This window comes from Geotrypetes seraphini, chromosome 5 (assembly GCF_902459505.1).
Source record: "Geotrypetes seraphini chromosome 5, aGeoSer1.1, whole genome shotgun sequence".
Classification (NCBI taxonomy): domain Eukaryota; kingdom Metazoa; phylum Chordata; class Amphibia; order Gymnophiona; family Dermophiidae; genus Geotrypetes; species Geotrypetes seraphini.
In genome coordinates, this window is record NC_047088.1 from 259,465,220 (window position 1) to 259,488,839 (window position 23,620).

The 23,620-nt window shown below is 45.0% G+C and overlaps 1 protein-coding gene across 2 annotated transcripts in view; it reads right to left on the reverse strand.

Moving 5' to 3' along the window:
• Positions 1-2,218: 2,218 nt before the first annotated feature.
• IGFBP5 (insulin like growth factor binding protein 5) overlaps positions 2,219-23,620 on the reverse strand; it is a 35,791-nt gene continuing 14,389 nt past the window's right edge. The window contains exons 2-4 of one of the 2 annotated variants that reach the window (XM_033946952.1): positions 13,621-13,838; positions 5,583-5,702; positions 2,219-2,955 (exon numbers count right to left, since the gene is read on the reverse strand). In XM_033946952.1, coding sequence (XP_033802843.1) covers positions 2,824-2,955; positions 5,583-5,702; positions 13,621-13,838 — 470 coding nt within the window. In that variant the 3' untranslated portion in view covers positions 2,219-2,823. The remainder of the gene's footprint in view (positions 2,956-5,582; positions 5,703-13,620; positions 13,839-23,620) is intronic. The other variant, XM_033946953.1, reaches the window with a different exon arrangement.

Below are 23,620 nucleotides of genomic sequence, written 5' to 3' on the forward strand. Positions count from 1 at the left end.
ATATTATTTCAATTGTCTCCAATGCAGAAATTTTGCTAACTTTGTGTTGTGTTTTGGTTTTTTTTTTTTTTTTGCCAGATCTTGCTTAAATAAACTCAAAATGAGCCAACAAGACCTTTGTCCAGTCAAAGTTACAAAACAAAGTCGTAAAACTAACAGCAAAAAGGTCACTGGCTTAGCTCAATTAGGCCAATAAGAGGCCGTATTCACGCCCAGGGCTTTATAGCACAGCCACCCAGTCTCAGGATGCCAGCAGGCGGGGTCACTTACAAAGTTAAGTTTCCAGAACTAAACTATATGCACAGCTGGTAAATCTCAACTTCACTCTCCCCTACCCTCCCAAAAAATTATCATATCCCAAACTGGTTTGAAATGTCTTGCAGCTGAATGCCACGCCTGGAGATCTCCTAGCTTCAAATTCATCTGCTGAGGCTGCCCACCACTTTGGGCAGGATCCTTTTTTCAGGATCAGAGGAATAAAATATAGGCAGGTCTCTGTTTGCTCCCACGCTATCAGAATATAGGAAACGGGGTACAGACGGCAACCTGGAGCTCATGGCTGTGGTGTGTGACAACTTTCTGCTTTTTCTCCTTGGCTATTCTTAGGTGGATCTGGAACACATCCCGATCATTGACAGAAAATTCACCATTCAGTGCCATTCCTCCCCCCAGTTGGCTCTCTCCTGCCTTCTTTCTACTAAAGAGCTTACAATTCAAAAGTAACTGCAAACCACAGAAAAACACAGAGAGGGCAAAATATCCGAATATATATGTGAACTGCTGAGCAAAAGATACCAAAAGTGGGGTTACAATGACAGAAATGAAAATATTTCTTCACACGTGTAAATAAACTCTGGAATTAAATAATGTATTTGTAATGGGTATAACTAATGGGCAGACTCGATGGACCGTTCAGGTCTTTATTTGCCGTCATTTATTTACTATATTGCCAGAGAATGTGATGAAATCAGTTAGCTTAGCGGGGTTTAAAAAAGGTTTGGATAATTTCCTAAAAGAGAAGTCCATAGGCCATTATTGAGTTGGCTTGGGGAAATGCACTGCTTATTCCTAGGATAAGCAGCATAAAATCTCCTTTACTACTTGGGATCTAGCTAGGTATTGGAACCTGGTTTGGCAACTGTTGGAGACAGGATAATAGCTTGATGGACCTTCTGTCTATCCCAGTGTGGCAACTCTTATGTTCTTATGTGAACTTATAGGAGAATCAAGCCATTATGACATCACTGCTGAGGTTGGCTCTTAGGCTTTGGTGGAATGAGGCATTATGACATCACAATCTCAGCTCTGGAATGTTGCTACTCTTTGGGTTTCTGCCACGCTCTTGGGACCTGGGTTGGCCACTGCTGGAAACAGGATATTGGGCTTGATGGACCTTCGGTCTGATCCAGTTTGGCAATTCTTATGTTCTTATGAAGGATATAAATGTTTGGAGGGGCCACTTTCATATTTGAAAGTTTTGTGTACTATAGGATTGGTTGAATGGAATTAGGAAATTGTTTTTATGTTCTACACCCTAAAAACTCCCTAGGTGCCTTAAATGGGTATGTGATTTCTGGGGTTAATTATTTTTTTTATTGATAAATGTTTCTCATTTTCGCAAGACATAATTAGTCCATATTTGAGGCTGAAATTTTGCAAGATTATGTATGCACTTGATATCTCTCTATCTTGTGGTATAAATAAGTCACACACCCCACATTTAAGAACATAAGAATAGCCTTACTGGGTCAGACCAATGGTCCATCTCATGGTGGCCAATCCAGGTTACTAGTACCTGGCCAAAACCCAAGGAGTAGCAACATTCCATACAGAATCTCAAAGAATAGCAAGATTCCGGAATCCCAGAGAGTAACAAGATTCTAGAATCCCAAAGAGTAGCAACATTCCATGCTACTGATCAAGGGAAAGCAGTAGCTTCCCCCATGTCTTTCTCAATAACAGACTATGGACTTTTGCTACTTTTTAGCTCAGCCGGTCACAATTATTATACATACTGCATGTCTCGCTATAAAACACTATGAACTTTCTTTGCTGATGGATCTGTTAAGGCAATTTCCGCTTCTGGACGTTACGGATGCTGGTACCAAAAATCTGTGAGATAGAAGGTTCAGTTATCAAATACATTTTAAAAGGACAATTTGAGGAAAACTTCATAACATTTTTCTTTTTTGGGGGCGAGGGGGAGGGAGTAGTTTTTAAAACCAACCGGGGCTTTTTTTTTTTTTTTTTTAAACCAAGTGCATTCAGGAAAAATGAGAAGTGCAAAGCTGGTCAGAGCCCTTTGCCCTCCGTTACTGATCCATAGCTGCCAAATGACACGGTTCCTAGAGTCCTGGAGCTTCTGGGCCGGTTCTGGAATTCTGACGGCCCCGTCCTGATGTATTCTGGTATCTGCAGCACCCCTTTCACATTTAGAAGTGGGTCTACAAATACCACAATGCCCTGGAATCGGAGTTCAAAAATCAGGAACCGGGTCACTTGAACACTTCTGACGATCACTACAGAAAAGAACAAAACAATAATGATAATAAAAAAATCATTCCTCTCGAAACAGCTCTGTGGTGTCTTGCAGCTCCAGTTCTTTTCCGTTTGTTTACAGTTTAGCTCAGCGACTGTTCCTCGTGAAAAAGTGAGTGCGAGAGAGAGGTGCAACTTTGCCGAAAGGTTTCCAAGGTCCCTCAGTTTTGCTCATGAAATTAAAAAAAAAAAAAAAAAATTCTCCCCTCCTCCCTCACATAAAAGCACACAAAAAAAGTGAAAAGGGAATCTTGGCCCCCCCCAGGCACCACAGTCATTGCCGCTTCATTCAGTGTTGCTGCTGTCAAAGCTGTGACACTGAAGGTCTCCCATGACGTAGTCGCTGCCGGGGAGTTTAAGGCCGTACTTGTCCACGCACCAGCAGATGCCACGTTTACGGCCACGGGAGGGTTTGCACTGTCAAGGGTAGGGGAGAGAAGGGAGAAGAACAGAGGAAATTAAGCAAGACAGCTTAGAAGCATGATCACGAAAAGATATCCCCGCCCCCCCCCCCCCCAATAAACCTTTCCTCTGCAAAATCAGTACAAAGACTATGAGAAAAATGTCACATCAGGTGCGAAATGTATTTTGCCTGGAGGGTGGTGGTAGGAAAACGAAGCCATGGACTGGAGCGAGCTTGCTGCTGGATTACATATGGAAACTGATATGAGCATCCAGCCCAGACGTGGGAACTCCGGTCCTCGAGGGCCGGAATCCAATTGGGTTTTCAGGATTTCCCCAATGAATATGCATTGCGTGCAAATAGATCTCATGCATATTCCACTGGGGAAATCCTGAAAACCTAACTGGATTCTGGCCCTCGAGGACCGGAGTTGCCCACCCCTGATCTTGCCAAAGCAGACAAATCTCAGCTCTGGATGGGCCCCTTTGTTCTTCGTCATCCACCACTCACAACAGAATCCTTTGCTCAGCTGAATCAAGTGCTAATGCACACCTAACACAGCAAAAATGGACTAACGCAAAACATGCTAAAAGTGTCAAATGTTAGTTTTTGCATGTGTATGTGCTAACCTTTGATAAATATATATTTTTTTTTTTTGCAACATTTTTAGGGCGTGTCAGGAGCAGAGAGTGGGTGTCCTTGTGCTAACTAGGGATGTCAAAATCCCTCCTCGAGGGCTGCAATCCAGTCGGATTTTCTGGATTTCCCCAATGAATATGCATGAGATCTATTAGCATACAATGAAAGCAGTGCATGCAAATAGATCTCATGCATATTCATTGGGGAAATCCTGAAAACCCGACTGTATTACGGCCCTCGAGGAGGGACTTTGACACCCCTGAGTTAGAGCATCTACGTATGGAAATATAACCCCTGGTGGTAGTTGCGTGAGACTACTGCTAGAGGGCACCATTCTGAAGAAGGCGCAGCACAAGGCAGAAATACCCGGGCAAGTCACTTAATCCCCCACTGCCCCAGGTACATTAAACAAAAGTGTGAGCCCTTCGGGACAGATGGGGGGAAAATGCTTGTGTACCTAAATATACACCACTTAGGCTAGAAACAGTATATAAATACTAACAATCAATCAATTAATTAATTAATAAGACTGGGAATTGCTCCTGCTGAAGACACCTGGATGCCCTCTTGACCTCCTAACCCCCCCCCCCCCGAATGACCCCCAAAGACCCCCCTGGACCATCAATGATTTATAAAGGCAGCTCCTATGGGGGGTGGGAGGGCCTTGTGAGGTGGAGCTGAAGTAGGGGGGGGGGGTTCAGGGAGGACTGAGGGGGACACTCTTCATGTGGTTCAGGAGCATCAGACCACGGCTTTGTGGCCTGATGCTCCCGTATGGTATAATAACCCATTATTTTACCACAGTTCTGAGGCCGTAACATGACTTGCATAGTAATAAGATGCAAAACATTAATTTGCATATTTTACATCTCACAACTACCTAACCAGTGGCGATTTATTTTATCACTGTAATATTTTAAGTCAGGCAGAATTTGAGCCTTCTATGTCACATTAAGGCCCAATTACTGCACTTTATGAATTTCCTCCTAAGCGCTCCCAAAGTAATTTTTAAAATTGGTTATATGTTAATTAGAAAATCTGAGGGGGGGTTATGGCTGTGGTATAAATTTGTTATTACACTTAAGTAAAAGGACCCTTTATTAGGTAGCTGCCTAGGGATGTCATCCCACTCCAGTGCTTGTCAGATTGCTGCTGGAGCACAGGGGGTGATGCCCCTTTCAGCATAGAAAAAAGAGGACACTGGTCCCACCCTGGTCCGGCCCCCAGCCCCAAACTCCCCCCCCCCAAAAAAAAAAACAACTCTCCAAGTTCGGGACTGTGCATGCGTGGACATTGACATGAATATGCATGGAGCAGATTTGCATGTCATTGCGTCAATGTCCACGCATGTGCAGGTGCCCTCCAGATGTGGTCCTGAGATCGGGGACTTTCAAAACCTGGAGAAACTACTGGGAAATCCATCCGGGCACCTGGACAGTCCTCTAAAATGAGAACGTCCAAGTTTCCTGATGTCTGGTAACCCTATGGTACGTGTGATTAGAGGAACATACTCCCCGCCCCCCCCCCACCCACATACACACTTTATAGGATTTCTACATAAGCAGCAGTGAAATGGGAATATCAAACTATACCACAGCAATTGAACAACAACAAAACGAAAAAAACCCAAAAAACTACACAGAAAAAAAAAGTCAAAACAAAATAAAAATCTGTGCCATTCATTTCCTGCAAAAGCTTTCCCACAATGCAAAATTGATAGTGAATATTTTGAAAACTCAGCTTGCCAGCACTCCACCAGGACAGTTTGAGAACCAGTGGTCTAGGGCAGGAGTTCTCCAGCCTGTCCGGTTTTCAGAATCTCCACTGCAAATATGCATGAGATAAGACTTGCTTTTCGAGGACGCTTGTGCATGCAACTCTCTCTCTCGTGCATATTCATTTTGGACTTCCTGAAAACCCGACTGCCTGGATGAGAACTAGTGATCTAGGGCAGGGGGGCAAATCTGTTCATTTTTGAGTGCATTTCTGTGACTCATCTCACCTGTTTTCTTTTGTAGAATCCCTTCCTGTCACAGTTGGGCAGGTAAAAAGATCTAGGGATAATGCGATGACTAGCTTTAATGTCCTGCAGAGCTGACTCCATCTGTCTTCGGCATGGGCCCTGGACAAGGAGAGAGAGAGTCTAGATGACCAGGTCAGTTCCAGCCTGCTAAACCTCAATTCCCAATCCCCAGGCAGACTGATTAGATCGTGGTTCCCAACCCCACCAGCCAGTCAGGTTTTCAGGACAGCCCTAATGAATATGCATGTATGCAAATCTCTCTCATGCATATTCATTAGGGCTATCCCAAAAACCCGACTGGCTGGTGGTCCTCCAGGACAGGATTGGGAACCACTGGATTAGATGACCACCCTGTCCCAATCTAGAGAATGACACAGGGAAAAAATTTGTCCTCAACACCGCCCCGTCCCCGCGACCACAGTCCCTGTCAGCACCCTGTCCCGTGACCACTGTCCCTGCCCTGTCCCCTCCCCGTCCCCATGACTACTGTCCCCATAGCATCCATACAAGCCTCAGTACTGCAATATTTAGCTTATTCTTTCCTTATAAATTAAAGTTCTGGCTGCTGAACTAGAGAAAGAGATGTTTAGCTGGCAGGGCTTTGTTTATAAATTTTTATCAACACAACTAATATACTACTTTATCCTAAAATAAATAGCAATTTTTTTTTCTACCTTTGTTGTCTGGTTTCTGCTTTCCTCATCTTCATCTCATTCAATTCCTTCCATCCACTGTCTGTTTTCTCTCTGCGTCTTCAATTTGCTCTGTTACTGTGCCTCTCCCTCCACCTCCCCAAATTGGTCTGGCACCCATATTCTTCCCTCCGCTCCCCACATAGTCTGGCTTCTCTGTCTTCTTCCCTTCAGCGTCCTCTCCCCACTCTCTGTTCCCCATTTCCCTTCAGCATCTTTTCCCCACTCTCTCTTCCCCATTTCCTTTCAGCGTCTGTTCCTCGCCACCCCCTTCAGCACCCCTCACGCGGTCTGAGCATCTCCCTCCCTCTTACCTTCGAGGCGTGTTTTAACTTTACAGAATAATTTGTTCAAGCCGCCGGAGCCTGCCTTTAGTCGCGTGCGTCAGCCGGCAGAAGCTTCTCATCTGACGCAACTTCTGGTTGTGTCAGAGGAGAAGCTTCCGCCCACAGACACACGTGACTTCAGGCAGGCTCCGGCGGCTTGAACAAATTATTCTGCAAAGTTAAAACGCGCCATGAAGGTAATGGGGATGGAGGGAGATAGATGCAGCCGGTAGGTAGAAAGGAGGAAGTGGGCTGTGTGCGATCGGTGACTGTGGAGACAAGGCCATTCACCGCACCATGGGGCAGTGGATGGCCTTGTCCCCATACCTGCAGTGAGCACTTTTTCTCCCCCACCGTTTCGGCGGGTTACCCGTGGCTACCGGCAGCTAGCCACTGGTAACAGCCACCGTGTCATTCTCTATCCCAATCATGCAGGAATTTGTAGTTTTATTCCAAAACACATCTTCTAGCATTCTGCACAGCTCCGACGAGGGACAGAAGGGAAAACCCGGTGTATTCCCGGTTTTATCTTATAGACCAATTTTATAAGATTGTTGCAAGTTTTGTCTGAAGCCAGTGCTACAACTATCAGAATGCAATGGGGAGGAGAGTCAGAAAGCCAGGAACGGCCTCCAGGAACAGAGTGTCCTGGCTGCTCGAGGATTGTAGACCAGTGTTTCCCAAGTCAGTCCTGGAGTACTCCTTGCCAGTCAGGTTTTCAGGATATCCACAATGAATATGCATGGAAGAAATTTGCATACAGTAGTGGCAGTATATGCAAATTAATCTTATGCATATTAACATAAGAACATAAGAATTACCGTACTGGGACAGACCGAAGGTCCATCGAGCCCAGTCTCCTGTTTCCAACAGTGGCCAACCCAGATCACAAGTACCTGACAAGATCCCAAAGAGTAAACAGATTTTATGTTGCTTATACTAGGAATAAACAGTGGATTCTCCCCCCCCCCCTCCCAGCATCTCAATAATGGCCTATGGACTTCTCTTGAGATTTAAAAACTCTGTGTCATCAGCAATTTTCATTATCTCACTAGTTATTCCCATTTCTAGATTATTGATAAATATGTTAAAAAGCAGTGGTCCCAGCAAAGACCCCTGGGGAACCCCACTATTTACCCTTCTCCATTTAAACCTACTCTCTGTTTTCTGTCTTTCAACCAGTTCTCAATCCCATGACTTCCTAATTTCCTCAGAAGTCTTTCATGAGGTACTTTGTCAAATGTCTTTTGAAGATCCAAATACACAATATCAACCGGCTCACCTTTATCCATATATTCATGGGGGAAGCCACTGCTTGCCCTGGATCGGTAGCATGGAATGTTGCTACTCTTTGGGGTTCTAGAATCTTGTTACTCTCTGAGATTTTGGAATCTTGCTATTCTTTTACATTCTGTATGGAATGTTGCTACTCTTTGGGCTTTGGCCAAGTACTAGTGACCTGGATTGGCCACCGTGAGAATGGGCTACTGGGCTTGATGGACCATTGGTCTGACCCAGTAAGGCTATTCTTATGTTCTTATTCATTCACCCCTTCAAAGCAATGCAGTACATTGGTGAGGCAAGATTTCCCTTGACTAAATCCATGTTGGTTTTCTCTCATTAATCCATGCTTACGTATATGTTCTGTCATTTTGTTCTTTATAATAGTCTCTAGCATTTTGCCCTGCACTAATGTCAGACTCACCGGTCTATAATTTCACAGATCACCTCTGGAACCCTTTTTAAATTTGGCATCACTTTGGCCACCCTCCAGTCTTCCAATACACTGGATTTTAAAGAAAAATGACAAATTACTATCAATAGCCTGCAAGTTCATTTTTCAATTCTATTAGCACTCTTAGATGTATACCATCTTATCCAGGTGATTTGCTACTGTTCAATTTGTCAAATTGACCCATTACACCTTCCAGTGTTACAGAGATTTGTTTGAGTTTCTCTGGTTCATCAGAATTGAATACCATTTCTGGCACCAATAATTCCACCACATCTCCCTTGGTGAAGACTGAAGCAAAGAATTCATTTAATCTCTTCTCTTGCCTTCCCTGAGAGCCCCTGTTACTCCAAGGTCCAACCGATTCTCTTCCTGGCTTCTTGCTTTAAATATACCTACAAGAAGTTTTTACTGTATGTTTTTGCTTCCTGTGCAATTTTCTTTTCAAGGTCTCTCTTTTCCTTCCTTATTAGTGCTTTGCATTTAACTTGTCATTCCTTGTGCTATTTACAATTATTTTCAGTTGGATCATTCTTCTACTTTCTGAATGATTCTCTTTTAGTTCTAATAGCTTCCTTCACCTTACTTATTAACCACACCGGCTGCTGTTTGGTCTTCCTTCCTCCTTTTTAAATACATGGAATATACCTAGTCTGGGCTTCCAGGACGGTATTTTTGAATAACATCCACGCCTGATGTAAATTTTTGACCTTTGTAGCTGCTCATCTAAGTTTCTTTTTTTTTTAACCATTCTCCTCATGTTATCATAGTCTCCTTTTTTAAACTTAAATGCTATTGTATTGGATTTCCTGTGTGAACTTATTTCAGGGATTATATCAAATCTGATCATGTTATGATTATTGTTATCAAGCGGCCCCAGCACTTATTACCTCCTGCACCAATTCATGAACTTCACTAAGAACTAGGTCCAGAATTGCTTCACCTCTTCTTGGTTCCTGAACCAGCTGCTTCATAAAGCAGTTCTTGATTTCATCAAATAATTGTATCTCCCTAGCATGCCCTAATGTTACATTTACCCAGCCAATATCAGGGTAGTTGAAATCACCCATTATTACTGTGCTACTCAGTTTGTTAGCCTCCCTAATTTCTGATAACATTTCAGCATCTGTCTGTTCATCCTGTTCAGGTGAACTTTACTACACTCCTATCTCTATCCTTTTCCTCCTTACACATGGAATTTCTACCCAAAGGGATTCCAAGATGTGTTTCGGCTCCTGTAGAATTTTCAATCCATTCAATTCAAAGCCCTCCTTAACACATAACGCTATGCCTCAACCAATTTGATCCACCCCTATCACTGTGATTTAGTGTATATCTTGGTATGACAGTGTCCCATTGGTTGCCTTACTCTCACCAGATCTCAGAGCTGCCTATTATATCAATCTTTTCATTTAGTGCAATATTTTCTACCTCTCTCATCTTCTTTCTTAGGCTTCTGCCATTTGCACACAAACATTTCAATGTTTGTTATATCTATTTACAATTTGCTCAGCAGTTGGCATGGATAATTTGCAATCTTTAAAATCAGCCTGATCTATATTTAAGGAAACCTGGTCTACTGTGGCATGTACTGCAATCTCGCTATCGGGATGCTCTGTCTTCCCTTTTAAAGATACCTTGTTCTGAACCATGCTCTTTGGAGCAACTGTTGGCCTTCCCCCAAGTTCTGGATTTTAATTTCCTACCTAAGAGCCTAAATTTGGCTTCCAGAACATCCCTACCACATTTCCCCATGTCGTTGGTACCCACATGTACCAAGACAGCAGGCTCCTCCTCCAGCATGGTCTAAAATCTAATTTAGGTGACGCGTGAGGTTCGCCAACTTCGCACCAGGCAGGCAATTGACCAAGTGATCCTTACGTCCACCAACCACCCAGATATCTACAATCTTCCACTATAACGGCTGTGCTAACTCTTTTCACCTGGGCAGAAGCCCCTGGAGATACATCCACGGTGTGAGAGGACATTGCATCCTCTAGAGGGCAGGTCTTGCTACAGGATTGCTTCCTACTTCACTAGGGTAATACTCTCCTTTAAGAAGACCTTCCTCTTCCGAGGCAGCACGGTGGGACTTCTCTACATCATCCCTGTAGGTCTTCTCTACGTACCTCTCTGGCTCCTCAGCTCCTCTAAGTCTGCTACTCTAGCCTCAAGAGTTCAAACCCATTCCCTGAGTGTTAGGAGCTCTTTGCACCAAGCACACACATAATACCTCTCACCAACTGGTAGATAATCAAATATGTGACAATGCAAAAGACTGGATGCTCCCATTTTGCTGCTGGACTGCTGCCTGCTTCTTAATATTTGTGATTTCTTTGTTAAGTTGCTAAGGGAGTAAGAATATGATCACTGAGGTTCCCTAAAATTGTTAGTTATATGTTAGGCCAGGGGTGCCCAATAGGTCGATCGCGATCGACGGGTAGCTCGCCAAGGCAAAGTGAGTCGATCCCAGGACTCACTTTGCCTTGGTGATCTATCGGGCCGATCAGTCTTCCTTTCCCCGACGTCAATTCTGCCGTCGGAGAGGAAGTTCGGGCCAGCCAATCGCTGCCTGGCTGGGCGGAACTTCCTCTCCGACGGCAGAATTGACGTCGGGGAGAGGAATGCTGGGCCCAAAGCAGGGAGAGCATTGGGCGGCGTCAGCGTCAGCTTTGGGGCCTATTATCCATTGGTGGCGGTTTGGGTCCTGTTCCCCGATGGCAGCGTCAGTGGCAGTGGCTTGGGAAAGGGCAGGGAGAAAGAAAGAAAGGGGGCAGGCAGGGAGACAGACAGAAGGAAAGAAGAGAAACAAAAAAAAAGAAAGGGGGCATAAAGAGAGAAAGAAAGAAAGGTCAGGGAGAGAGGAAGAAAAAGTTGGGGGAGGGAATGAGGTGTGGAGGAGAGGAAGCATACAGGCTGAAAGAAAGATTGGATGCACAGTCAGAAGAAGAAAGTGCAACCAGAGACTCATGAAATCACCAGACATGGTAGGAAAAATGATTTTATTTTAAATTTAGTGATCAAAATGTGTCTGAATTTATATCTGCTGTCTGTATTTTACAATAAGGTCCCCTTTTACTAAACCGCAATAGTGGTTTTTAGCGCAGGGAGCCTATGAGCGTCGAGAACAGCGCTGGGCATTCAGCGCAGCTCCCTGCGCTAAAAAATGCTATTGTGGTTTAGTAAAAAGGGAGGGGGGTGGCTATTTGTCTATTTTTGTATGGTTGTTACTGAGGTGACAGTGCATAGAGTCATCTGCTTTGACCTCTTTGAAAAAACCCCGGAATAGGAATGATAATTAACAATTCTATGCGTACAGTGTGCGTTGTGTTTTTTTTTTATTTTATTGTTGGTAGATCATTTTGACTTGGTCATTTTAAAAGTAGCTCGCGAGTCAAAAAAGTGTGGGCACCCCTGTGTTAGGCTATGATAATGCTTCATTTTTATTATTATTTGGCATGTTGTAATTGGTAGTTTACCCTCCAAGGATTTCTTAAGACTATTTCTTGAGGGTTAATTACTAGCTAATAGAGATTAGCTAATTACTTTTTTTTAGCTTTCTAATTGGTTCAAGGGCCTATAATTCTGAAATCAGGCCAGGGGTGGGTGGGTGGGAGAGAGGGAATTAAAGTCTAAACTGAAGCTACCCGCGCGTATTAGCTGTGCTTTATACTGATACTATAGCAATTTTTAAAATATCCCCTTGAAATGCTAGAGACTTCCTACGCTAAGCAAACAACAGTCCCTAAAACTCCCTCGCCAAGTGAGCAAAGTACTTTAAATAAAATAAGTCCCTGAGTTTATGCATTTAGCTTTAGGATTCCCTCTTCCTAAGTTTGTAAGCAATTTCCCAGCACAGTCTTACCAGTGAAGATCTCTGTCTCTGAAAGTCCTCCAGGACTGACCTTGGGAAACACCGTTTTAGACAGAAGCTAATGAGAGCAGTGCAGGCTCTGCCCGACCTTCATGACCTGCAGAAATTCTGGTGATGGTGGGTGTTTGGGAACATTTATGTAAGCGCCTGAGGCATTAAAGGAGCCCTTTTACTAAAGCTTAGGGCACACGAATGGGCATTAGCATGCATTACGCCCCCGATTCTATAAACAGCGCCTACAACATAGACGCCGAGGAAAGCAGCGCATAGCACATATCAACCAGGGGTTAGGAACCATTTACAGCAGGGGCGCACAAGTTTGGCCCTCGCCAGGCCAGGTTTTCAGGATTTCCCAAATGAATATGCATGAGATCAATACGCTTACATTGGAAGCAGTGCAGGCAAAGAGATCTCATGCAAATTCTCTGGGGAAATCCTGAAAACCCGACTGGATTACGGCCCTCGAGGGCCGGAGTTGTGCACCCCTGATTTACACAATTGCACCCAGTCCAATTTAGGGGTCTACAAGGAAAGCACGCCCACTATCCGCCCCCCCTAACCACACCCACTTTCTGGTAGATGGACTAGGTGCCTATCTGAAAATTGGAGGTGCCTACCGAGTTAAGACACCCACCACCCAACTAATTTGAATTTTTGTCAATTATGAGCTCACTGATTAAGCTGTTTAAATAATTAAGTTAGGCACTTAACTTCACGTGCCTTTTATAGAATCTGGACCTAAGTGTATGGTCCACAGGTGTGAAACAGGACTTTGGCCTTTACAAGCATGTTAAGCTTTACCAAAAGGCCCCAAAGTGATCTTCCCAAGGTCAAGAGGAGTGTCAATGGCGCCCAAACGTGGCTTGTGTTGGGTCACTAAACTCCCCGTTCACTGAGGCCCTTTGTGCTGTTTTCCTTGCTTCGTGAACTTTGACCCTCTCTGTGCTGTTTCCCATGGCGTGCAGCCATTTTTAAAATGGATTTTATTTGGACTCAGCTTGCACCTTTGCGGCGGTAGCTCAAGGTGAGATGCATTCAGGTACACAGTTTATTTCCCTGTCCCTGGAGGGCTCACACGCTACGGTAAGTTCATATCGGAAGCAATGGAGGTTAACTGACTTGCTCATTTGCTCTAACCCGGGCCACCTCCACTCCCTAATGGTATTGATTCAGTCTTGGTTCTGACCTAGTGCATGCTGGATTTGTAATTCTGGTTTACCCAGGAAAATCATTTAGAACCTCAGAACCACAAATCCACGAGCTCAGGGGGGGGGGGGGGGTGTAGGGAGGGGGCAAAACCAGAGCCGAATCAGCCTCTACAGCGGAGCTGGCATGCGGTGACGACCAAAGCTCTGGAGCTCCGCCTGCTCCGAGGCCCAGCACTCGTGCTTACCTGCTCCGAATCGAGCCGGTGCTCCTGGGCTAGCCGGACGTGTTTCTCGGTGTCTGTGTTCTCGGCCCCGAGGATCTTGGCCAGTGATTGCTTCTTTAGGCGATCTTTCTTCAGTGCTCCGGCTTTGTGATCTATGACACGCATAAATTTTCGAAACTTAGGCGGGAAGGTCTCTTCTGTCATTTCTGATGTGGTGGGGTCCTCGTGTGACTCCCTATCTGTAGAAACGAGAAAAAAAATAACCCTTGTGAGGAAGCTACACAGAGGGACCAGAGAATTTGGCACAGCCCTACGTCATCAGAATCCCTCACATACACTTGTAGCTCTGATACAGCTCAGAAAAGCCAGGTTACATCTCTACACCAGGATAAAATCAGGCCTTGCTCAGCTTGTCTTGATGACCTGGAGTCACCTGGGTGCTCTAATGTCATAACTAGGATTTTCAAATTTTTATTCTGGTGCATAAACTGGATCCTAGCCAAAGGTTCAGGCCCAATGAGAGCTTATGGAGCATTTCAGAACCTTCCTTAAATGAGGCATTTCCAGAAGATCTTTCAGCGTTTAGAAAAGAGTCAAAAGTGATTTCATACATGTGGTGAATGCAGCTTTGAAGGTTCCTTATAGTATCCCTGTACACAGGGCCGGATTTAGATGAAATAGCCCTAGGCTATTCCCTTTCACCTCCCATTTTTAAGTTTGTAAATTACATGAGAGATAATAAAATACATCATTACTGTGATATATATCAATATGTTAAATGAAACATGTTGTTATTGGTACTAACCTTTATAAAAAATGTGACACGGATAATAAATAAAAAAAAGTCGAGAACACTTATTTGGACATTTATTCTCAACAATAACTAATCAAACATAACACACAACATTGCCCCTTCCTATGTCCATAGTGCCCCCAGTGCGTCCTTCCTCACCTCACCCCCCCTCCGATGCACACCTGCCTCCCATCCCCCTTCCATTGAACACCCCCCATGCCATCCTGCCTTCCATTAAACCCCCCCACCCCCCTCCAATGCCAGCCTGCCTGCCTCCCATACCCCTTCCACTGAACCCCCCCCCCCCCCGATGCCAGTCTGGGCCGGCCTTCCTGAAGGATCCACGTTTTGCCTCTCTCCCCGCGGGGCTGGGCTTTGCCCAGCTGTTTCCGGACTGACATCTTTCCCTCCCCGATCCTCCTCCCAGGGCGAGAAAAAGAAAGGTAGAAGCCGAGTCGGCGCCCCGTTGCAGCCGGAGCCGGTTCCGATCCCGAAGCGTAGAATTTCTCCTTATTTTCGGTTCAGTGTTTTAGTGTTCACTGTTTTTAGAATAGTGTAATTTTAATTTTGCTAACAATTTGAATGTAGGCCCCTCTTGATCTTGAGGCCCTAGGCTGAAGCCTAGTTAGCCTATAGGAAAATCCGGCCCTGCCTGTACACTATCCTCATCATATCCCAGAGACTAAACTAATAACACATTCACAGCTTCCTATGCCGTGTCTTCTATGCAGTACCCTAGGGTGCGAGGTCTCTCTTCTGTTTTCTGGTACAGTCACAGGCCCTTTGCCCAGCCCAACAGTTAGAAGAAGGGGAAGGTAAACAGAGCTGTCTTTTCCAGTATAAAATCAGGGTTGCATACATGTGGGGGTAATTTCAAGATACAACACCTACATAAGAACTGCCACATTGGTCCATCAAGCCCAGTTTCCAAAAAGCCAACTGTAGTAAAGAGAAGTACTTTATAAAGGCAAAAAATACAAAATAATAAATAGGGGAAAGGACTAAACTCTTTTAATTCTTAAATTATTTGATGGGTCTTCAGAGGGGGGAGCAAGGAGCCTTCTAGATTTACAATAGACAAAAATAGTCCCTTTAACTCCCCATTTCACTATTAATCTATGTTAATATATTTTATTTAATCGTTCAATTTTCCATACTATTCTCCCATGGGAACTCAGAATGGTTTACCTGAATTTATTCAGGTACTCAAGCAGTTTTCCCTGTCTGTCCTGGTGGACTCACAATCTATCTAACGTACCTGGGGCAATGGGGGGATTAAGTGACTTGCCCAGGGTCACAAGGAGCAGCATGGGATTTGAACCCACAACCTCAGAGTGCTGAGGCTGGTGCTTTAACCACTGCACCACTCTAGAAATCAAAATGTCTTAGATGTGAGCCAAGTATAGGACAATCAAACTAAGTGTGACATCACTGATGAGGTTGGCTCTTATTGGTGGAATCAGGCATTATGATGTCACAATAACAGCTCTGGTTATTAGACGCTGAAGCTTTTCACACTCTTTATTCATTCAATTTTCTATATTGTTCTCCCAGGGGAGCTCAGAACGGTTTGCATGAATTTATTTGGGTACTCAAGCATTTTTCATTGTCTGTCCTGGTGGGCTCATAATCTATCTAAAGTACCTGGGGCAATGGAGGGGTTAAGTGACTTGCTCTGGGAGCAGCTTGGGTTTGAACCCACATAAGGGTTCTTCAATATCGCATAATCATACACATTAGTGCCTGTGTTTCTTATAAGCTTAGACAATGACCCCTATAAGCACACAAATATACATCTGCTCCAAAAAAGGAATAAACCCGTGTGTGTGCATTTTATCAAATGTGTGTTTAGATGTAGATTGCATGTACACCACAATTCCACCCGTCTGTCTATGCATCACAAATGCCAACCTGTAACCCGTTCTGAGCGCGTTGGGGGAGAATGGGATCAGTGGTGAAGCGAGGATGAAAGGCGCCCGGGGCGGTGGCGTCTCCCCCCCTGCCGCGCGCATTTCCCTTCCCTCTCCTCGTACCTGTTTGCTTCCCCGGCACAAGCAGCATCTCTAACTTGCTGCCCGTGCCAGCGTCGGTTCTCCTCCTGACGCCACTTCCTAGTCGCGGGTCCTGGAAGTGACGTCAGAGGGGAGCGCCGGTGCGAGGAGCAGGTTGGAGCTGCTGCTCGCGCCAGCGAAGAGCTAGTACGGCAGGGGTGAATTGAAGGCGCGGGGGAGTGCCCCCACCAAGACGGCGCCTGGAGCGGTCCACCCCCCCCCTTACTGTGCCACTGGAAGCGATATAAACGGAACCTAATTAATTAATTAATTATGGCTCCCCCTTGAATCGCCTATATACGAATCCCCTATATGCACCCACCTGCATTTTTTATAACAACCATTTTCAGCCAGTACAACCTGCTTTACACATGGGAAATGCTTCACAAAATTAACCCTGTAAGCTCCATTTTTTACCCCCAAGATCCTAGCAGACGGCTCCCGCCAGGCTTCCTGGGGAGTTATCAACTTAGCTACCTTGTGACCTTTACCGCACTCATGGGAGTGAAATCAGTCCCAGCCCTGGAGTTGTTTCAGACTGGATCTAAATGAGCTTATAGCTGCTAATTGAAATGTACCAGAGGTGATAAAGAGAAGCCGGGATCAGATCTCTTATCTCCGCTGGGAACACAGGGCTTAAATTTCATCAGACGGGGATTTGGATTAGTCATTGTTAAGAACTTTCTAAGGCTTGTCAAATGCAGGAGAAACAAGTTACCATAGCAGGCGGTTTCAAGTTCCAAATTCACCTGATATATCCCTTATCAAAATTCAATCATCTAAGCAGTGTACATGACCAAAATTAAAGAAAGATCTGAGGTGACGCACAAAATTCGCAAGATTTCTTTTAAGTAGGACTGCATTTTGATTAAATGTTTTAATTGGGATTTATCATATGATTAGTTGCACAATTAAAGATATTTAATTTAAGCTCCCTTTTATCAAGCCGTGTTAAGAGTCCCCCCCCCTCCCCACCCCCGCCGACCGCTGTGGTTAAAGCTCTGATGCTCGTAGGGATTTTATGCAAAAATAAAATCCTTGCAATTTATTATCACGCTTCAGATGTGAAAATAACAGCTCTTTATTGTATTACATGTAATCATTAATTTGATTTATGAACTCATAGTTAATACTCATTACTCAAGGATTATTTGTATATTTATTATTTTGGATGCTGTGCTCAATTTCTGAGAAATAATGTTATTTGTTATGTTTTATGATATTTTTATTGTGTTTTTACTGTGCCATTTTCTGTAAGTTTATGTGAAAACTAGTTTTTTAGCCCATTACATTAATGGGTACTAGAATAGATGTGTACACTTAGGCATTTCTTTCTTTCTGCCCCCTGTCTGTTTTCCCTTCTCCGTTCATTTTACCTCCCCCTGTCTAGTAGTACCCCTTCTCCCTTACCTGCTCACTGTCCAGCATCCGCTAGGCCGGGCAGCCTCGGGGCTTTTGCTAGGCCGGCCCACTTCGCATTATCGAAGTGGGCCAGCCTAGCAAATGCCCCGCGGCTGCTGCCGCTGCTGGTCCAGGGGTGAGAAAGAGAGGCGTCGTCAGAAGTCATCCAGCGTCGGAGATCGGGGCAGGAACGTTGCTGGGGGAACCGTCGCACGTGTCACAAACCACCGAAGGCTCATACTGCGCATGCGGCAACACGGAGCCACAGATCAAGGATCACGGCTGCATGACGTTTCAACTGCGCATGTGCGCTAAGGGTTTTATTATAGCGGATAGACTGTGCTTTGCCCATGTACTGGAAAAGCAGAAAATAAAAATCCACAAATAAACAGTGAGCATTTCAAACTTGACGGCACGAAAAGGCATTGGTGGCCCCTGGGTTGAATTCCTGGGATGTCTCTTGCTGTCTATAGAGGAGGAAGAATCAGCCATGGCAAAACAATGACAGGACAAACACTGGGCTAGACTTGGGTTAGAGGGCTAAAGGGGATTTATAACCCTGGATCCCCCCCAGAAGGGAATGGGCCTTTCAGTATGGGACGTTTAATTGAAGCAAGGTCATCATGGCCCTTTAAGAGCAGGCCGTTTCATCGTGCTGAGTCAGCCCCCACCCAGCTCACCTGAATGAGTGGCTCATGCGGAGTCTGACAGATGCTGTCCTGAGTTAGCCTCATTGCGCTGAGTCGCCCCCACCCGGCTCCCCTGAAGAGCTGAGGAGTCTGACAGATGCTGTCCCCTTGCTGTATTGGCCCCCACCCGCTCACCCGAAGAATTGAGTCTGACAGATGATGTCCTGAGTCACTCCCCTTTCAGCTCACCTGAAGAGTCTGACAGATGCTGTCCCCGTGCTGTCTCAGATAACTTTATTGAAGCACCAGTGGGGAGGTGAGGGGGCATTGCTCCCTTCTTTTAAACCTGGAAGCAATTGGGCCTGAAGCACCAGGGGGGGAGAAACAATTCTCCCCCTCTTTCACCAGTCCAATTGGGCATGAAGCACCAGTGGGGGGAGGGGGGAATGAGGCCTGCCTGAGAAGTATTCTTTCACCTGTCCAGTTGAGACAACCACCAGTGAATGGGTGGGGGTGGGGGCAAGACTTCTTTGATATGCACCCTCTTTCATCATATTTGCCCAATGGAATGTTAGCTTCAGCAAGGTATGCATTTGCTATCGATGAAACGGCCAAGCTGAATTGTCCTAGACAACCCCCCCCCCCACACCCACACACCCAGAAAGCAATCTGATAATGAAGGTCATGGCTAGTCATTTGCAATGGAGCTGGAAGCCCAAAAAGTATGGGAAAAAATCCTTCTCGATTAACTCTGTGTTCCCAGAGGGGCTGTATGACAAAAGTGTTAATCCCTCCTCACCTGATCTTGTACAAATACACTTACAGCTGCTGCCTGCAAAGACTGTGGCCAAGTTTAAGTAGACACCTTACCAACCTGAGCTCAAAGTGGTTATAATTCAGGTACAGTAATACTGAAAGCGCTTTCTTCCTCCTCCGAACAGGGCTCTCTCCAATGCATTTCTCTGTTTTCAGTAGGCAAGCTAGACCAATACAGAAGCTCTGCTGTCCAGGAAGAATGTCCTATCTAGCCAGCAGAGGGCGCTCAAGGCCTATGAATAAGAAGGCCAGAAACCTGGGTCTGTCCAGGGACAACACAGAAACCAGGACCTGAAAATTGCCTCTTCTGAATCTGTACTTTGCCATTTCATTTGACGCTTATCACTTTTTTTCTCTCTCTTTTCTCCACGAGTTTGACAGCATGTGGCCAATGGTCATACCACATTTCCTGAACATGAATCTAGAGAAGACTTATTCAAACACGCTGAAGATATAGAGCATCCTAATTCTACCCCAAATTAAGAATATGAAATTAAATGTGAGCATACATGGATTAAAAGATGAAACCTGTTGAGGGGCTTTGCACTGCACGATACTGGGATCTGCAGGAGAGATTTGGATGCATGTGGCGCTCTGCTATTAATCCACAGTACAGGGAGTTTTAGGCACCATCACATTTGTCTGAAGAAAAATCTCTCCTCTTAGTCCCTTTATTCAAGGAGGGACACAATCTTTTCTGTCACAGCCCCTCAAATTTGGAATTCGCTCCCAATCAATATAAGGGAAGAAAAATTACTTAGTATGTTCAAAGGTCTCCTGAAAAGCTGGTTCTTTAAGGATGCTTTTAACTGAGTTACTTGAATTCTATAGAATTCTTGAGTTACTTGAATTCTATATAAATATAATTTAGCGGACTAATAATAAGTGAAAATTGAGCAGGTAACCTTTTCCCATCCTATTGTTTCTTCACCTATGCCCTTTTTATTTTGTTTACAAATTGTATTTAATCCTTTTTTTTCCCCTGTTGTGTTTGGTTAAGTCAAAAGTTGCATTAACTGTCTGGTTTAACCAATGTGTTTTTCTTTTTAACCCCGATTTTATCATTATTTGTAAATCGCATTGGATTATTATTTTGCGATCAAATCGAATTTTTAAATAAACTTGAAACGTGATTCATACAGTGAAATGTCTATAGATGTTGGAAAAGCTGAAGAAACCCAAGGAGCGCATGATGATCTTGTCACTTCCAGACATGGCCAGAAGAGGGAGCCAAAGAATAAACTTAATCCAGACCACGGCAACAGCTTAATTAATTCTGCCTCCAAGGCAGGAACCGACAGCCACAGAAGAGATTGTCAAGGAGCAAGAAACTCCCTCTCTGCCTCTGAGGTCTGCTGCAGACACACTACACCGGCCTCTGATACTGGGAAATGGTATGTGAGTGAAAGAGAAGCTCCTTCTTGTCTTTGAGGTGCAGGGCTGGCTCAAGATACTCTGGTGCCCTGAGCCAACACTTTGCATTGGCTCCCTCCCCCTCAATTTGGTATCTATCTTCTTCCCCCACACCTATCAGGTTATCTGAGCAGTTTACAATCAGGTATTCAAGCATTTTCCCTATCTGCCCTGGTGGGTTCACAATCTATCTAATGTACCTGGGGTAATGGGGGGATTAAGTGACTTGCCCAGGGTCACAAGGAGCAGCGTGGGCTTGAACCCACCACCTCAGGGTGCTGAGGCTGGAGCTTTAACCACTGCACCACACTCTCCTCCAATGCAATATCAGAAGTGAGCCAAGTATAGATCAAAGAAGTCATTGTGACATCACTGATGAGGTTGGCTTTTATTGGTGGAATGAGGCATTATGACATCAGGGAAAGGGACTGAAAGCAGTTTACATACAGTTACTTCAAGCATTTTCCCTATCTGTCCCAGTGGACTCACAATCTATCTAATGTACCTGGGGCAGTGGAAGATTACGTGACTTGCCCATGGTCACAGGGAGCAGCATGGGATTTGAACCCACAACCTCAGGGTGTTCTCTCTCTCTCGTCACCCCTTCTGCCGGACCAGGTGTGGCACTGATGATAAAATCCCTCTAGAAGTTTGAAGATAGAACGAACTGGGATTTTGGACGCTCTTTATCACTAGTGCCCTGGGCCAGGCTGAGGTGTGCAGAATACTGGGCATGGTGTGTGAAAGAGAGAGACGTGTCCTGCCTCCGAGACATGCAGATACACAGAGCGAGCTTTCTTAGCCGGAACGGGTCAGTCGTGTGCAGGCAGAAGCCACCTGTATTTCCAGATGACCAACAGCTGCAGGCAGGGACACAAGATATTGAAAGGAGACTCTTAATTTTGGGCAGGAGTCCTTTCATTGTGTTAGACACACACATTTATCTGTTGACTTGGATTATGTCCAAGGGGGAAGAGAGATCTCAAGTTGGTATAAGGATTGCCCTGGGTCCTTATTAAAAGTGTTTCTCAATTTCTTTGCTTCCCTATCATTTCCTCATACTCCTCTGCGGCCAGCTGTCCATCACAAGGCAAGAGGCAGAGACCAGGAGGGGGGAATCTGCCCTGTCCTCTGTCAACCCGAGCTCAGGGATTAGACCAGAGATCAGATGTCCCTGGGACTAAATGCATTGTGTGACCAAGTCACTTCCGTTACAGGGATCTTGCTCATCCAGGATCGGGTCACAGATATGCTGGTGCTGTCACCTGATAATCAGTACTTAAAGAACATCGGGTGGTGGGGGGGGGAGAGGGGGGTCTCATCTCCCCTCTGTCCTCTGTATCATATGCAATTTAACAGACAGGGATTCAAGACAAAGTAAGACAAGTTCCTGCTGAACCGGAACGTACGCAGGTAGGGCTGGTCTCAGTTAGGGCGCTGGTCTTTGACCTAGGGGCCGCCCCGGAAGCAGGACTGACCCAGCAGCAGCAATTCTTGTGTTTCTGAAATAGGTCTAACAACCTCCCCCTGCAGAGCACCGGCAAGTCCTTTAAACACAAACAGTCACTGAGATCTTAAAATAGAGCAAGGAAATGTAGCTCTTCCTGGACAAGCCAGGTTTATTTTAAGTGCCTTCTTCTTTTCGCTAGTGCCAGGAGCCCAGGGCATGAGCTATCTAAAGGCTGAAACCCCCCAGCTCCAGATGTAAAAGGGGAAGAAGCAGAATGTAGCATTTAAACTATGGTCTTGGTGGGTTCTTCCTGCACAGCATCGGTTCTCATGTCCACTGAAGTCACACACACTCATTTCCACGGGTTTCATACATATTTCTAATTCAGCGGTGAGATGACGATGAAAGATGAGAAAAGAGTAAAGAGGTTAGGGCTCTTCAGCTTGGAAAAGAGGCGGCTGCGGGGAGATATGGTTGAAGTCTACAAAATCCTTACTGGAGTAGAACGGGTACAAGTGGATCGATTTTTCACTCCGTCACGCAGAGAATAGTTAAGCTCTGGAATGCGTTGCCAGAGATTGTGATAAGAGCAGATAGCGTAGCTGGTTTTAAGAAAGGTTTGGAAAAGTTCCTGGATGAAAAGTCCATAGTCTGTTATTGAGAAAGACATGAGGGAATGTTGATACTCTTTCGGGTTCTAGGATCTTGTTACTCTCTGGGATTTGGGATTCCGGAATGTTGCTATTCTTAGAGATTCTGTATGGAATGTTGCTACTCTTTGGGATTCTAGAATCTTGTTACTCTCTGGGATTCCGGAATTTTGCTATTCTTTGAGATTCTGTATGGAATGTTGCTACTCTTTGGGATTCTAGAATCTTGTTACTCTCTGGGATTCCGGAATCTTGCTATTCTTTGAGATTCTGTATGGAATGTTGCTACTCCTTGGGGGTTCTAGAATCTTGTTACTCTCTGGGATTCCGGAATCTTGCTATTCTTTGAGATTCTGTATGGAATGTTGCTACTCTTTGGGATTCTAGAATCTTGTTACTCTCTGGGATTCCGGAATCTTGCTATTCTTTGAGATTCTGTATGGAATGTTGCTACTCCTTGGGGGTTCTAGAATCTTGTTACTCTCTGGGATTCCGGAATCTTGCTATTCTTTGAGATTCTGTATGGAATGTTGCTACTCTTTGGGATTCTAGAATCTTGTTACTCTCTGGGATTCCGGAATCTTGCTATTCTTTGAGATTCTGCATGGAATGTTGCTACTCCTTGGGTTTTGGCCAGGTACTAGGGACCTGGATTGGCCACTGTGAGAACGGGCTACTGGGCTTGATGGACCACTGGTCTGACCCAGTAAGGCTATTCTTATGAATATAGAGTAGCCGCTGTTCCCATTCAGCTATTAAGGGGTCTCTTACTTACTAAGAATTAGTACAAGTTATCTGCGGCAGAGCCCACAGGAATA